The 15,602-nt window shown below is 37.6% G+C and overlaps 1 protein-coding gene across 1 annotated transcript; it reads right to left on the reverse strand.

Annotated features, from left to right (window-relative positions):
* Nucleotides 1–457: 457 nt before the first annotated feature.
* On the reverse strand, nt 458–12,830 carry STARD4 (StAR related lipid transfer domain containing 4). Its single transcript, XM_087715802.1, has 6 exons — nt 12,700–12,830; nt 10,827–10,943; nt 9,617–9,666; nt 8,367–8,493; nt 7,156–7,270; nt 458–5,018 (listed from the first exon to the last, which is right to left on the reverse strand). The coding sequence occupies exons 2-6, from the start codon at nt 10,929–10,931 to the stop codon at nt 4,792–4,794; spliced, it is 624 nt and encodes a 207-aa protein (XP_087571928.1). The 5' UTR covers nt 10,932–10,943; nt 12,700–12,830; the 3' UTR covers nt 458–4,791.
* Between the last annotated feature and the right edge of the window lie 2,772 nt (nt 12,831–15,602).

Genomic DNA, 15,602 nt, shown 5'->3' on the forward strand with positions numbered 1-15,602 from the left:
AACAAGAACTACTTTTTTTGTTGTAAACCTGCAACATGAAACCATGATATAAGTATTTGTGTTCCATGTATTACAAGATGCAAGACTGATAGATTTGCCTTGGTCCAGCACTGGATTAAATAACTTTATCAGAGAGAACAAGTATATTTTATAAATAAAGTGCATGTAGAAAACAAAAGGAAGACCCTTAAAATGAATAAAGCTATGACATTCTTAAAGCAGAATGAAAAGAAAATTAAGAGATTGGTTAGAGAAAAAGTGGCTTTCTAGACAAAACAGACAAAACGCAGAAATAACAGATTAAAATGAGGATACAATTGAAGTTTGATTACATCACATCTTTTTTCCTCGTTCTTATGGAGTCAGTGTCAGAATGATTAATGCCAATGACATGAATCAATTTGGGTAATTAGATATGTATATATTATTACATAAACCAATTTATTTGTTCAGTTTTAAGAAACACACAAAACGATTTTGATCTAAGCACTTTAATACATAAATATAAATCATCTCTATTATAATACAGAACAGCAATGCATCACAATTTACATTTGTTGTTATATTACAAACATCTTTCTTACATCTTTTCCCCCCCTTTACCTTAAATGGAATTCTCACTTGAGCCTGCAAAGTGATTTCCAAACATCTATTTAAACTGACAAGAAATTTAGATCAATGGCATAGCAGTTTAGATTATATTCTGCCAGATTGTCATCTGAATGCTTCATAAAGATAAAACAAAAGAGGAAGCATGAAGAAGCCCTGTTTAATTTCTTAAAAACTTATAATTTTATTCCCGAAAAAAAATGTTGAATCAAGCCTGAATACCATCCAGTTGTAATGACACATTCCTAAATCATACTGACCTGCTATTTACAACACTTTCTGAGCCTAGCTATCATTTATTAGGCATTTGCTTTGCTATCAAATAATGAAATATATAATTCCCCTTTCCAGTATACTGATTTTAACTAGTTGAATCTGGAGAGCCATCAACTCACAGGAACGTTAACAGGTTGTTGTCATTCATCTCATTATTGGCTTTACCCTTTAAGGGGAAAAAAGAAAGGGTGCAGTAATGGGATGTTTTCAAAGTGATGGCTCTTAATGCCACCAATCAAAAAATAGATTGTGCATGTTTCCCTTGGCTAATACAAAACAAAAGTAGTGGGAAAGCATGGGGGAGTTGAAACATCTGGATTCTCCTCCCTTCCTCATAAAATAGAAACATCTTGAAACCAAATTCTTAGGTCTAGATTAGTAAAAAAAAGGATATAAAATATATATGAACCTATACAGTATCAACTATATATTCAGTCCTTTAAAAAGAAACATCCAGTGCAAGACTGCTCAAGTCCTGTACCTATAATCCAGTGCACATTTTCTGAGCCTCATTAAATTTAATGGTTCTAATTGTCTAGTTCCTAGGAAGAATATGGAATTGTATCATTGTTTTTATTAAAGGAGTCAGAAAATATTTTGCTATTATTTTCTACCAAAATCTGTGGATTCTTGAAACTACTGAGGATTGGGCAGTTTCTTTGCAATCAACCTCCTAAACTAGAACTAACAGTTAAAAATCTAAGACAAACAAACATTATTATAAACGAACAGAAAAGGGATCGCTAGCAGCATTAAACTAGAAATCTGTAATAGATTTTATTTCTACTATAGAAGTACTGGAGCAAATACCAAGCTCTACAGTATGCACATTTTTTTAAAAAAAGCATCTTCTAGTCAAATCTAAGATTCTGCATTTTGGCTTGAATAACTATATTACACAGACACAATGGCCTGCATGCATTTAATGTTAATTTTGCCATCTATTCACAATTCATTTAGAAAAACTTCAGGAAATGTTATTATTTTTACTGCTGACATGCTATTTACAACACTTTCTGAGCCCAGATACCATTTATTAGGCATTTGCTTTGCTATCGAATAATGAAATATATAATGTCCCTTTCCTGGAAAAAGAATGATATTCTATGCCAGGTAAACGAATACCAATCAGTTACCACACAACAATAAAAGCCAGGTGAATTGTCTATTTAAATAACAGTTAAATTAAGTTCATGGGGATATGAACTCCATGCAGTATGTAAATATAGCCCTTATGTTCAGCTGTTTGTAATAATGCAGAAGCAGATTCTTTTACATAAATTCACAGCTGTGTGAGAAAATCTAGTACTATATCATGCTGCTGATGTAATTTTCCCAATGCTGTACATCAGGGGTGTCAAACCCGTGGGTCAGATGCCTCACATGCTGGCAATGGCCACCCCCAGTTTAGCGAAGGAGAAAAAATTATGATACATCACATGACAACAACGTGACAACACAAGTTTGACAACCCCGTTGTACATGTAAACCAACACTATAAGAAGTGCTACAGGTATGATCATTATAAATTGCAGTGCTTTGAGCTGCCCTTAATAAGGAGTCTGTGATTTAAGAGTTGAGGTGAATATTATGAGTAGTTTTTGGATTGTGCCACTGATATTCTTTCTCATACTTGCAAGGCAAAAATAGGAAATGGAATTAATGTTAATGAAAAGATATATCACATAATAAATACACTTTCAGGGCGAAGTCTCCTATGGAGTTTCCAAACTGTGCATTAAGCCATGATAACTTCAAAAAGTTAGAAATTATGGCATAAGTGATTTAACAACATACTGTTCCAATTCTTTCACAAAAACACGTTCTCCAAATTCTGGTCACAGCAAATGTTTAAAATGTAAATTTTGACGTAGATGGTTTGATAAGATCTCTAGTTGGAAGTGTTATTTTTGGACATCAACTAATAGTTTAGGGATTAAAGCTGCCAAGCCCCCCCCCCCCCCAAATTAGATTCAGATAGACCAATGATCAATATCTGGTATAGTCATCCTCTGTATTGAAGACTAAGAAATAAGTCGCAATAAGTCTATCCCTGCATAACGGTGGAAGAAACAGATGCAGAATTTAAACCCTGAACCCTGAAGAAGATCAAGTAATGCAGAAAGTAATAGTTCAGTCGCCTGGTTATGACTGAACTATTACATTCTGCATTACTTGATCTTCTTCACTACTATGGTTTCTTCACTTACTATGGCATCTTCGCTAAATATAAGTATCTATCTGAACCCTATCCTTTAATCTTATTTTGGGTAAGTGACCTTTTCCATCATCATAGCTCCAGAGATCTGGGAATACATGAGGAATAAACATAGGAGAGTTCATTTCCTAAAACCCATGCTTCTGTTGTTTTAATTGGAATAAGCACTGTGGTAAAACACTACTGGCTTGATGTGTGATCACACATGAATTACTGTATTTTTCTGAGTATAAGACGCACCAAGATTTTGAAGAGGCAAATTAAAAAAAAAATGTTTTTACACTCTGCAAACCTCCCCAAAACAATCCGTTTTTTTGCTAAAACAGCTTACTTTTGTCAAAAAAGGGCATGTATAGCTCTTAAGAGGCTTCCAGAGTGCTCCTGGGTACTGCCCATTTTTGCCCTCCCCAGCCCGCAGGAGAATTCTGGAAGCCTCCTAAAAGCTATGCACGGCCGTTTTTGCAAAGGGGGCAGGGTTTCAGGAGGCAAAAGAATGCTGTATTCAGTGTATAAGACGCACCTAGATTTTCACCAATTTTTTTTGAGGGAAAAAGATGCGTCTTAGACTCCGAAAAATACAGTAAATCTGGATCACATGGAAGCCGTTTAAAGATCAGGATACGACTGAACAAATAGAAACCAAGGTAAAGCATTTATAGCAATTTTAGTCTGTCAGCTATGAGCTCATTCTTTAGTATCCCATATTTACATCTTCAGGTAGTGCTAGAATAACATAACAAGCCAAATATATTAGCATACTTTCTCTTATTGCTATCTCCCTTGCCACCATAAAGTCATGTACCACAAAAATGTTATAATGTCCCTCAAGGCAATGATTGGGAATGCAATTTCTATTCTCACTGTACTACGGTCTAAGTAGACAAACACATCTGGCACCCAGATGATCTCTGATACATAACAATAGCATTTCCAAAACAAATGTGCAACTATACTGAGTTGCAGTATTCCCAATATGGCAAGGAGAGCTCCAAAATGTACCAATTCTGCTGCACTGAAATGTGTGCCATTTCACACAACCAATATATTGTTCTGATAACTCTTTAGTATATAAACTTAAGATCTTTCTTGCAAAACTGCAGACTTCTTAAGTCCATAAAAACAGGTTTCTGTGTATTTGGAATAATGGCAACAGTATATTTGCATTCCTATCACCTTCAGTGCATTGAGGGGGACTATAACTGAATGTAGTCCAATAAAGACCATAACCTGGAGCCATGGATTGAGAGAGGGCCTTGGAACCTAAATTATGTTTTAAATTCCAAGAATAGCAGACATTCTGCTGTAAAGATGTGTAGAAGGCAATGGGGAAGAAGTTCCCCAATACAAATACACTGGTTTATGGTTTCCTAATACGCTGTTAAGAAATCAAATCCTTGAAATTAATACCCTGATAAAACACTTTCCACAACTATAAAAAGTTCTGTGTTCAAGAGAATAAAATAATTCACAGAAGTCAGGTATTAAAATTAGGACATATGCATTTTTCTAAAATAAATATGGATATTACTTTAGAACAATCATCTCAACTAAATTCTCTGAGAGTCTTATTTCAAAATAAATATACTGATCTGTGCAAATAAAACTACTATATCTAATATGGAAAACCACAGGTCTTCATGTGAAATTTTCCAACATATCATAATTATATATACAGAAAATTTGTAGAATTATGCCTTCAGAGCTTTCCTAAGATCAGAATAAAAACTGATTAGTGTACCAGCCATAGCTGTGTCTACTACTGATTGTGGGAGCATCCCACGCAGATCCGTCTGGATAAATCCAACTAAAAGACTATGTCTTGGATTGTTCATGAGTGGAAAGCAGAACCAGCCACAGGGATGGTTAAATCCTCGAACAAAACCTGGCCTTACTTCACTGTAATCCAGGCTAATACCTATTTTAACAAAAACATTAACAGCAATTATATGAGGATATAAAGGAGCACATTTTGAAAATGGCTTTTTAACTGAATGAACAACATTTTAAACAGCATAATAAAAAGCATACAAAACAATAAGCATAAAATAAAGGGACTTGAAAAGATTATTTATCTTAGGCACATGTGCACTCACATAAACATAATTTCAGGGAGACATGCAACTATTTTATATATCAAAGCTCAGAATTTCTGTTCCAAATTGTTTTGTACAGATGAGAGTAAAATTTTAAAAGAAGGGACTATCCAAACCCCAGATCTGTACCACCACTTCACCAGGAGAGTCTTCATTCAGCCATATAAATTAAGGAAATCAGCAAGTGAAGAAGCAATATTTATGCATGCTAAAGTTATTGACAGCATTGTGCTGATTATTTCATGATACTGCAAGTACTTCTATTTTATTTTCTGTTGATTAGCATAATCAAGATTAGATTTTTAAAATGTCAAGCTGTCCCAGCTTTTGTGAGCCTTGTTGTGAATTAACCATTACAATACTCAAGATTTTCTCCATATTTCCACATTTGTCACAAATGTACTAAATTTATCTTTCAGACAGAAGAAAACAGGTTTAATTGACCAGGTATTTTTTGATATCAACAATTCTTTTCACACAAGTAATATTCATTCTAAAAAGTTAGCAGATAACTGCTGTGTAGTAAGAGCAACTGCACATTTCAGATTCTGCTGTAAATCTGAAGGAAATCATATAAATATACAGAGTCTTATTTTCTTTTGACCCCAAAATATTGATTGGGTCTTATTATCGGGGGGGGTATTGTTTGGGGGTTGCCAGGTGGCTGTTCTTTTGTGAGCGGGCGCCCGAAGAGCCAGCTGTGTTGCGCTATCGCAGCAGCGCAATACACCAGCCATGAGGTGACCATGCTCACGAGCAGCCACCCGGCAACTCCCCTTTCCAGCCGAGCAAAGCACCACTCACCAACCCAGTGATATCCCAAAGACACGAAGCCACGTGATGCTCTGCCCTCCCCCCAGCTCCCGCGGCTTGGAGCATTTGTGATACCCTTAGGTCAGGGCATGGCACTCTGCCTGGCTGGATAGGGAGGTTGCACGAGCGCCTGTTCCGTCCCCAGCTGGTGTGCCTTCCAACCTCACCATGCCCTGGCCCAGAGTGCCACCGCTGCCACGCTCCAAGCATAACCTATTCTCCGGCTTCCACACTCTGGAGATCCGCAGCCAAGTCTTTCGGCAGTGCCTCTCTGGGAGTATACTCTATGTTTGTGGGCTGGCTGCCGGCAGAGCATACTCCCAGAGCGTACAACCATAGAGCGTATTCCCAGAGTGGCAACTTCCGAAAGACTCAGCATCCTACCTCCGTGCTTTGGAAGCCACAGAAAAAGCCATGCAGTGGAAGTGGGCAGCGGCGCCAGGCCTGGCTCTGCAGGGAGAGTTAGGCAAGGGAATTGTGAGGCTGGGAGGCACGTGAACGGGGAGCAGAAAAGCCGCTCGCACAACCCCCCTCTCCAGCCATGCAGAGCCCCATTCACTAACCTAGGGGCCAAAGGTGCCAAGCCGCGGGAGCCAGTGGGCGGCAAACAGGCACTCACGCGGCTTCACAATACCCCATGATCAGTGAATGGCGCTGTGCCCGGCTAGAAAGGGGGATTGCTGGGCAGCTGCTCGTGAGTGTGGTCACCTCATGGTTGCTGTGTAGTGCTGCTGTGATAGCGCAACAAAGCCGTTCAACCTTGAGGCTGTGCCCGACTCTTTGGGAGCCCGCTCGCAAGAGAGCAATCACCCGGCAACCCCCCTCTCCAACTGGGCACAGCACCGCTCACCAACCTAGCGGTATCCCGAAGGCAACAAGCAACGCGAGCCTTTGCCCCCCCCCCCCATCCTGTTCCTGCGGATTGGTGCCTTCGGGACACCACTAGATCGGTAAGTGGCGCTCTGCCTGGCTGGAGGGGGGGTGTCCAGGGGGCTTATTTTGGGGGGAAGGCTTACATTTTTGCCCACCCGAAAAATGTGGCATGGCCTTATTATCAGGACATGTCGTATTTTTGCGGTTTCAGCAATTTTAGATTACTATTACAAAACTGGATTAGAAGATAAAAGATTATTAATTAGAATTTACCACATGACAGCAGTCCATCTTCACAATTGGTTGTGTAGGAGAAATCAATGAACTCTCTTGGTGCAATGATATTCAATAGTTGACCAGCTGTAGTGTAACGCATTACACAGCAATTCTGCAAAGTGATAATAGAAAGGCAGTTTATGGGTGATTCATTTTTATTAAGCAAATATTTGCAAGTCCTAAAAACAATGATAGGGTTTATGCACTTCCTGGCTTAGGGTACTGAATGAATCAAATTAATTGCAATTTATCAACAAACCATCGCTAAACAAACATTTGTTCAGCATAATATTTTAATCCAGCCTGTTTGTATATGCAGTCTGGTTTTGAAAATGCTACACATATACAAATGATTCTTAGTTAATGATCACTTGTTCATCAACTGTTAAAACTTATGGTGCTGAACAAAAGGTACTTACAACCAGTCCTTGAAGTTCTGACTGTTGAAGCACCCAGCAGTCATGTGATCACAATCTGGATGCTTAACAACCACTCCAGCTTTCCAACTGTTGCACATGATCACGCAAACTTCACAATCTTCCCTGCCAGCTTCCCACAAGCCAAGTCACTGAGGAAGCCGGCAGGAAGTCAGAAGTCATGATCATATGAGGTTCTCGCTTAACAACCTATGGTGATTCATCTTCACCATAGTAACTGGGGACTGCCATCACTAATTGGTACAATCATGTGACATTGCACTTTATGACTGCATCACTTAATGATGGAAATTCCACTTCCAATTATTGTCACTAAGCAAGAACTACCTGTATTAATATTGTTCTAAGATCAAGAAAGTCTTTTTAGGATCATGAAAATTATATTCAGCCAGTATTAAGTGCTGTACAGGACAAAATAGTTTGGGGGAAAAGGCTACACTTGCCCTTTCATCAGTAGAGAGCTAAATTAGAGTGTTCTACAACTATGCCCTTTAAAACAATTACATATCGTGCCTTTTTCATTTCTTCAGATTTGCTCTAATGAAGAATTTTAGATGGAGTGGGCAGATTTCAGATGTGGTAGCTAGCTCTACTGAGGTTCCCAACACAGGAATAAATAAGAATGTCACTTATAGCATATGCACAAATTAATTTTTTACTGATTGTTAAACATAATGCATCTTATATTTGTTAATCAGAATCTTGATAGTTATGATCTATAAATGAAAACCCTAAAAGTGCTAAGTGCATGAAATATGGCCCATAAATTACCTCTTCATACTTTTCAACAATGTCCATTGTGGTCATCAGGCTATCCCAGTTGATCCGATAAGGTCCAGGCCGTATGTGATCTATTATTCTATTGGTAACATCTTCCACAATACCTTCTGTCTTATAGCTAAAGACCAGATTTAATAGAAGAGGGTTTAAAACTGTTAAAACTTACAATAAGAATATTTGTAGAAGTCTTTAGAAGTTGTCGAAAAGCCAATACACCTCTTTAGTAAGTGTCTAATTCTTCCAAGTGTTTATGCACAAATCCCATTTGAAAGGATGGAGTTACACTTATAAAATTAGTTCCTCTCGACTGGATTATAATAAGGTAAAGGTTCCCCTCACATATATGTGCTAGTCATTCCCAACTCTAGGGAGCAGTGCTAATCTCTGTTTTAAAGTCGAAGAGCCAGCACTGTCCGAAGATGTCTCCGTGGTCATGGGGCCAGCATGACTAAACGCCAAAGGCGCACGGAACATTGTTACCTTCCCACCAAGGTGATCTCTATTTTTCTACTTGCATTTTTTATGTGCTTTCGAACTGCTAGGTTGGCAGAAGCTGGCACAAGTAACAGGAGCTCACTCCGTTATGCAGCACAAGGTATTCGAACTGCTGAACTGCCGACCTTTCTGATTGACAAACTCAGCTTCTTAGCCACTGAGCCACCGTGTCCCTGGATTATAATACTGTGTCCTATAATTCAGTGTACTGCACTTGCCAGAAAAAGCAATCTGGAGGTATATTTACTCTTCAGTTGAAAAAAAAATAGTTCACATGTTTCAAACACAACTAATTGATGAGTTTAATATTAAGATCCAATGTTATAGTTATGATATCCAAGTAAATAATTGTAAGGAGCTATGGAGATAATCTTAGAGAAAACATCCAAAAGCCAGACAACGAGGAAGCATGTGTTAAGCCCAAGGAGTCAGAAAAGTCTTAGAAAAACACTGGGCCAGTTTCCCCTGACTCTCTGGAGTATAAGAGGGAAGGAAAAGAAAACACAGGCTGATTTGCAAGATTCTGTTACCTCGGACTATTTCAATATAATTCTCATCTTCATAACGAGACAGTTTTGTGATTATGGTATACATTATAGTTCTGATAATAATGTACTGGTGGGTGCCCAATTTTTATTTTTGCTCTAATACTGCAAAATCTTATTATTTATTTTGATTAAGACAGCACACATACATGCACATGTAGTTTAATCCTGTACAAATGTTTTAATTAAAGTTGAACTTACAGACACCCACTGAATTCTTCTGATGGTTTACGCCAAACAGTAACATCTTTCTGCAGAAAAACAAAATGAAGGATCACTGTACTGATATGTTATTAAAACACTCAGTGACTCATATCTAAGAATGTGGAATATAATTAAGATGTTTAAAAAGTGTATTTCAGACCTTATTCAGAGACCTTATTAGAAGGAATTTTTCACATACAGGCAAACCTTAAAAACTTCCTGAATACAAAAACATTATTTTAAAAAATAACAAAGAATATATACAATAATTACTATTTTGCATATCCATCTTCATTCATTGATACCCATGCATCATCCCTAAATTGTTTTATTTATTTATTTATTGAATTTATATTGCTGCCTATTTGCCCATGGCGATTCAAGGTGGCTTGCATAATATAAAACCATATTTAAAACAATAAAAACAACAAAAAGAATCAAATAAATTAATATAGTATAATATAGCAAAATCACCCCCTACTTCCCATCCCCCGTCCCACCTTGGCGACAGCAGATCACACAAGCCACTTAATGGCCTGCATCCCATTCAGGTTCCCCAGGCCTGTTAGCAAAACCAGGTCTTCAGTGACTTCCAGAAGAGTATTAGAGTCGGGGCCATTCTGGGAGAATGATGTTGCAGAGAGAGGGAGCTACCATGGAGAAGGCCCTTCTTCCGGGTCCCACCAGGCATATGTCCCTCGGGGATGGGACCCTGCCTCCCCGCTCTGATGAGTCGGGTAGCAAGAGATGGTCCCTCAGATAACCTTGTCCCAAGCCATGAAGGGCTTTAAAGGTAACAACCAGCACCTTGAATTGCACCCAGAAGCAAATCAGCAATCAATGCAGCGCCCGCAGGAGACATTGTAGACATTACTTAAATGTGAATTAATTAAATAATATATTTAAACTGATCCAACTTAGAAACTAAGTACATTTTATACATTTTAAGACCACTGCAGATAGAGAATGTTAATAGCATTTACGTGAAAACAATATAACCTATAATTTATCACTATCAGATAGTAGCAACACATCTTCTCCAAAGGTTTGGTTGGTCGTTTTTACTCTTTTGAAAACTACAAATCACATATTGTGTTCTATTTTTCTAAAACAAGCACAGCAAATATGGTCATCAACACAATTTAATATAATATAAATGTTTACATTGATGTCTTATTCAAATAAGAAAACTTGCTCAATAACTTACTGTTTTCCTAGCAACTCTCCATTCATTGTCATCAATGTTATAATACTGAATCATTGTATTTTTTATCCTTGTAGCCAAAGAATCTATATCAGAAATATCTTCCATTCTTTTTGTAACCTGTAAGGGGAAAAAACAATTTAAAATCATCTGAATTTGATTTCCTGTTTAGCATTAGCATCAAGATAAATCAACTTGTCTCCAAACTGCAAAAAATATATGATTATCCCAAGATTTAAAGATTTATTCACTTCCTGAATAAAATGCCCCAACTTCTAACAATGATGATATTTTGGCAGTTGTTCAATTCAAATTAATTATTGTTAACCTTTGTATAGTTGAATGTCAAATGTGACTATTTTAAAAAATCAAGGTAAGCTATTTTTAGTATTTTTCTTACCTTCAAACCATTATTACTAGGATTTTCTACACCAATTATTGCATAATTAAAGCAGAAAGTATTAAATTTCATATTTAATAAAGTAATAACAATACCTTGATTATATATTTATATTGATTGGTTAATTGAATTTGTCTTCCAATCAACTCCTAGTGACTGCCTGAACAAGTCCCTGCAGAATGTTTCTTGGCACAATGTCAGAAGTGATTTTGAAGGTGTCATTGCTTCCTTCCTAGGGCTAAAAAAAAAATGACTGTCTCCAAATCTACCCAGCTGGCTTTATGCCTAAGGTGGAAATAGAACTTATGGTATCCTGGTTTCTACCCAGATGCCTTAACAACTACCCCAAATTTACTTTTAGGATATATAAATATATATATATATATATATATATATATATATATATATATATATATATATATATATATATATATATATATATATATATATATATATATATATATATATATATATATATATATATATATATATATATATATATATATATATATATATATATATATATATATATATATATATATATATATATATATATATAAACTTTACCAGTAACTTTGTAAGTTTTATTTTTTCAACTTAAAATATTTTCATAAGTTCCCGAAATATCATAGTCTGTAAGCACTGTGCTGTTGCACCTAATGGATAATATATGGAGATAGAACTGTGTGACTCCTAGTCTATGAAATATGTTCCTAGTTGTGTTGCTTTTTAGCCCCTACTCTTTTTGCCCTTGCAAAACAGCCAAAGTATATTTCATTCAACAATGTTAAAAATGTTAGTGTGAGTCTTTAAATTATACATCTTACATTTTTTGTTTTGTGTGTATTTTTATTACTTATTACATAGAACACTCAGTTTAATCAAAAGGAAGGATACAAGTCAAGCGCTAAGTATTCTTTCAAATAATTCCGTTAAATTAAAACAACTCTTCCCACATTCCCAACTATTTCAGACCTAACCACTGACACCCAACGAAGAAAAATAAAATAAAATCAGAAATCTAGTAACACATAAGCATCACTGACCTGCTTCCCTTCCCATCTCCAGATATCTCAATTTAAATCGTACAACAGTTTTTATGCCTTTCATTAAATGAGATGCAAGCTCAGGACAGCTTACGCTTTTAATCAAATTTGGTGGTCCCAAAAAGTACCATCAGATTCCACCCGTAGCCTAACAAAGTCTCTCATCTTCCGATGGGGAAAGGAAAGGAGATACCACCGCTTTGCCTTCGCTGTGGTCCGACGCCCCCTGACTTTAAGCCTTAACTATCCTGACATTTCCACGGGTTAAAAACGGCGATGGACAATCAGGTACCTAACCGACGTGCATCCAAACACGGTGAAAAAGGCTCCGCAGGTGATGTAACGCTCACGTATCGAAATCTCCCGAGGTTGGTGAAATCAAGCAAAGGGCAGCCTTCTCTGTTCTTTTCTGCAATCTTCTCCTACTTACCGGGGCGAAGCCGGGGGAGGTTAAATTGTCAAAGCCTCGACTCTAACGAAGGGTCTCCCAAGGCAGCGAATGGGATTCCTCTAGCTCCGAGCGGCTCCCCGCAACTAAGGCGCTTCCCTCGCCTAGTTTCCGATCTCCTCACCAGGTCGAGCGGCTCATTCACGTAGCCAATCCGAACCCAGCTGGCATTTCCCTCGCAACCAATAAGCAGGAAGTCTATCTCCCTCCCCACTCTTTGTTTTGATTCTACTTGCGTTTTGGTACAGGCGGCCTGCGTTCATTGGCTGTTGATTGAGTGACCGTGGAATCGCGCGTGGTAACTGGCCAATAGGAAAATAGAATGACAGAGTGGTGGGGGAGAGAAAAAAGAGCAGTAAAATTTTGCTGCTCAGGGTTTCTTGGCTTTTTAGCCAAGGTGAGGCAGATACTTTGGTATCACTCAGAGTTGGATGGTGGCTACATCAGAACACACTCAGGTCATGAAACATTAGAACATGTTTCCAGGTGACAATCCCTTTGGAAAGTTAAAAAAAGAATTGAAGTTGCGGCAGTATTGGGGGACAAACGTGGTCAGATGTTAGTGAAGTTTCAGCTCCCAACATCCTTACTGGCCATTATCCCTGCTTTTGCAGGGATATGATCTGACCAAATTTTTCTGACTGTTTTCTAATAGAATAGAATGAAAGAGTTGGAAGGGACCTTGGAGATCTTCTAGTCCAACCCCCAGCTTAGGTAAGAAACACTTCTCAACTACAGACAAATGATTATCCAACATCTTAAAGACTTCCAGTGTTGGGGCATTCACAACTTCTGGAAGCAAGTTGTTCTACTGATTAATTGTTCTAACTGTCAGGAAATTTCTCCTTAGTTTTAAGTTGCTTCTCTCCTTGATTAGTTTCCACCCATTGCTTCTTGTCCTACCCTCAGGTGTTTTGGAGAATAGCTTGACTCCCTTTTCTTTGTGGCAACCCCTGAGATATTGGGACACTCTTATCATGTCTTCCCTAGTCTTTCTTTTCATTAAACTAGATATACCCAGTTCCTGCAGCCGTTCATATGTTTTAGTCTCCAGTCTCCTAATCATCTTTGTGGCTCTTCTCTGCACTCTTTCTAGAGTCTCTACATCTTTTTTATATTGCGACCAAAACTGAATGTGTGATATGGTGAGCGTGGTCTTACCAAGGCATTATAAAGCGGTATTAACACTTCACGTGATCTTGATTCTATACCTTTCTTTATGCAGCCTACAATTGTGTTGGCTTTTTTGGCAGCTGCTGCACACTGCTGGCTCATATTGAAATGTTTGTCCACTAGGACTCCAAGATCCCTCTTACAGTTACTACTAATGTTTCTGTATGTTGTGCCTCTAACTTAGAAAGTCAGTTTGATGTAGGCTTAAGACATCAAACTAGAAATCATGAGTTCTAGTCTCACCTCAGTATAAAGCCAGCTGGATGACCTTGGGCCAATCACTTTGCTTCAGCCCTAGAAAGTAAGCAATGACAAACCACATCTGAAAAACCTTGCCAAGAAAAGTGTGGGAATTTGTCCAGGCAATCTCTAAGAATCAGACATAATTGAACAGAAGGGGGAAAAATATGAAATTGAGGACAGAAGGAAAGCAATTCATGCCACTGCTTGTTCAAGCCCCTTCAAAATATTTTCTCACACTCACGGCTAGTATGGATAATGTATTTTATTAACCTTCTAGAACAGTGTTTTTCAACCTTTTTTGTGCAAAGGCACACTTTTTTCATGAAAAAAATCACGAGGCACACCACCATTAGAAAATGTTAAAATTTTTTAACTCTGTGCCTATATTGACTATATATAAAGTAATTTTCCCACGGCACACCTTACACTATGTCACGGCACACTAGTGTGCCGCGGCACAGTGGTTGAAAAACACTGTTCTAGAACATAATCTCAAATTCTAACTAGTGTGCTCGAGCCACCAAAAAAGTCAATGCAATCCTAGGCTGCATTTATAGAAGGATAGAATCAAGATCACGTGAAGTGTTAATACCACTTTATAAGGTCTTGGTAAGATCACAGTTGGAATACTGCATCCAATTTTTGATCACTATGATATAAAAAAGATGTTGAGGCTCTGGAAAGAGTGCAGAGAAGAGCAACAAAGATGATTAAGGGGCTGGAGGCTAAAACATATGAAGAATGGTTGCAGGAATTGGGTATGTGTAGTCTAGTGAAAAGAAGGATTAGGGGTGATACGATAGCAGTGTTCCAATTTTTGAGAGGCTGACACAAAGAAGAGGGAGTCAACTTATTTTCCAAAGCACCAGAAGGCAAGACAAGAAGCAATGGATGGAAATTAACCAAGGAGAGAAGCAACCTATAACTTTCCTAACAGTGAGAACAATTCACCAGTGGAACAGCTTGCCTTCAGAAGTTGTAGGTGCTCCATCATTGGAGGCTTTTAAGAAGAGACCGCACAGCCATTTGTCTAAAATGGTATAGGTTCTCCTGATAGAGCAGGATGTTGGTCTAGAAAACCTCCAAGGTCCCTTCCAACTCTGATGATGTTTTTATGTTCTAAATAAATCTATGAATTGAATAAACTTTGAAATTTATCTGAGCCTGTTAAACTTAGTTAAAATTAATAACTTTCTACGCCAATCTAACCCTTGCAAATAAATTGCTTCTTTAAACGAAAGTTTCTTCACTTGGAAGAAGCTATATCTTGCTTAGCAGATCTACATTAAAAATACAAAAATGATTTGGACGTATCAAAAAATAATGAATGTTCAGCAGTTTTCTTATCCTCCATTCAAGAATTTTCAATATTGGTACCAAAAGCTTCTTTTCATTAAAACCCTTGATTTCTGATTAAATATATTATAAAGTATTCACTTTTTTCATTTAAGCCACGTGTACAGAATTAT

The sequence above is a fragment of the Thamnophis sirtalis genome, unplaced genomic scaffold (genome assembly GCF_051295495.1).
Source record: "Thamnophis sirtalis isolate CommonGarterSnake01/CBP01778 unplaced genomic scaffold, rThaSir2_p1.2 scaffold_5, whole genome shotgun sequence".
NCBI classification, from domain to species: domain Eukaryota; kingdom Metazoa; phylum Chordata; class Lepidosauria; order Squamata; family Natricidae; genus Thamnophis; species Thamnophis sirtalis.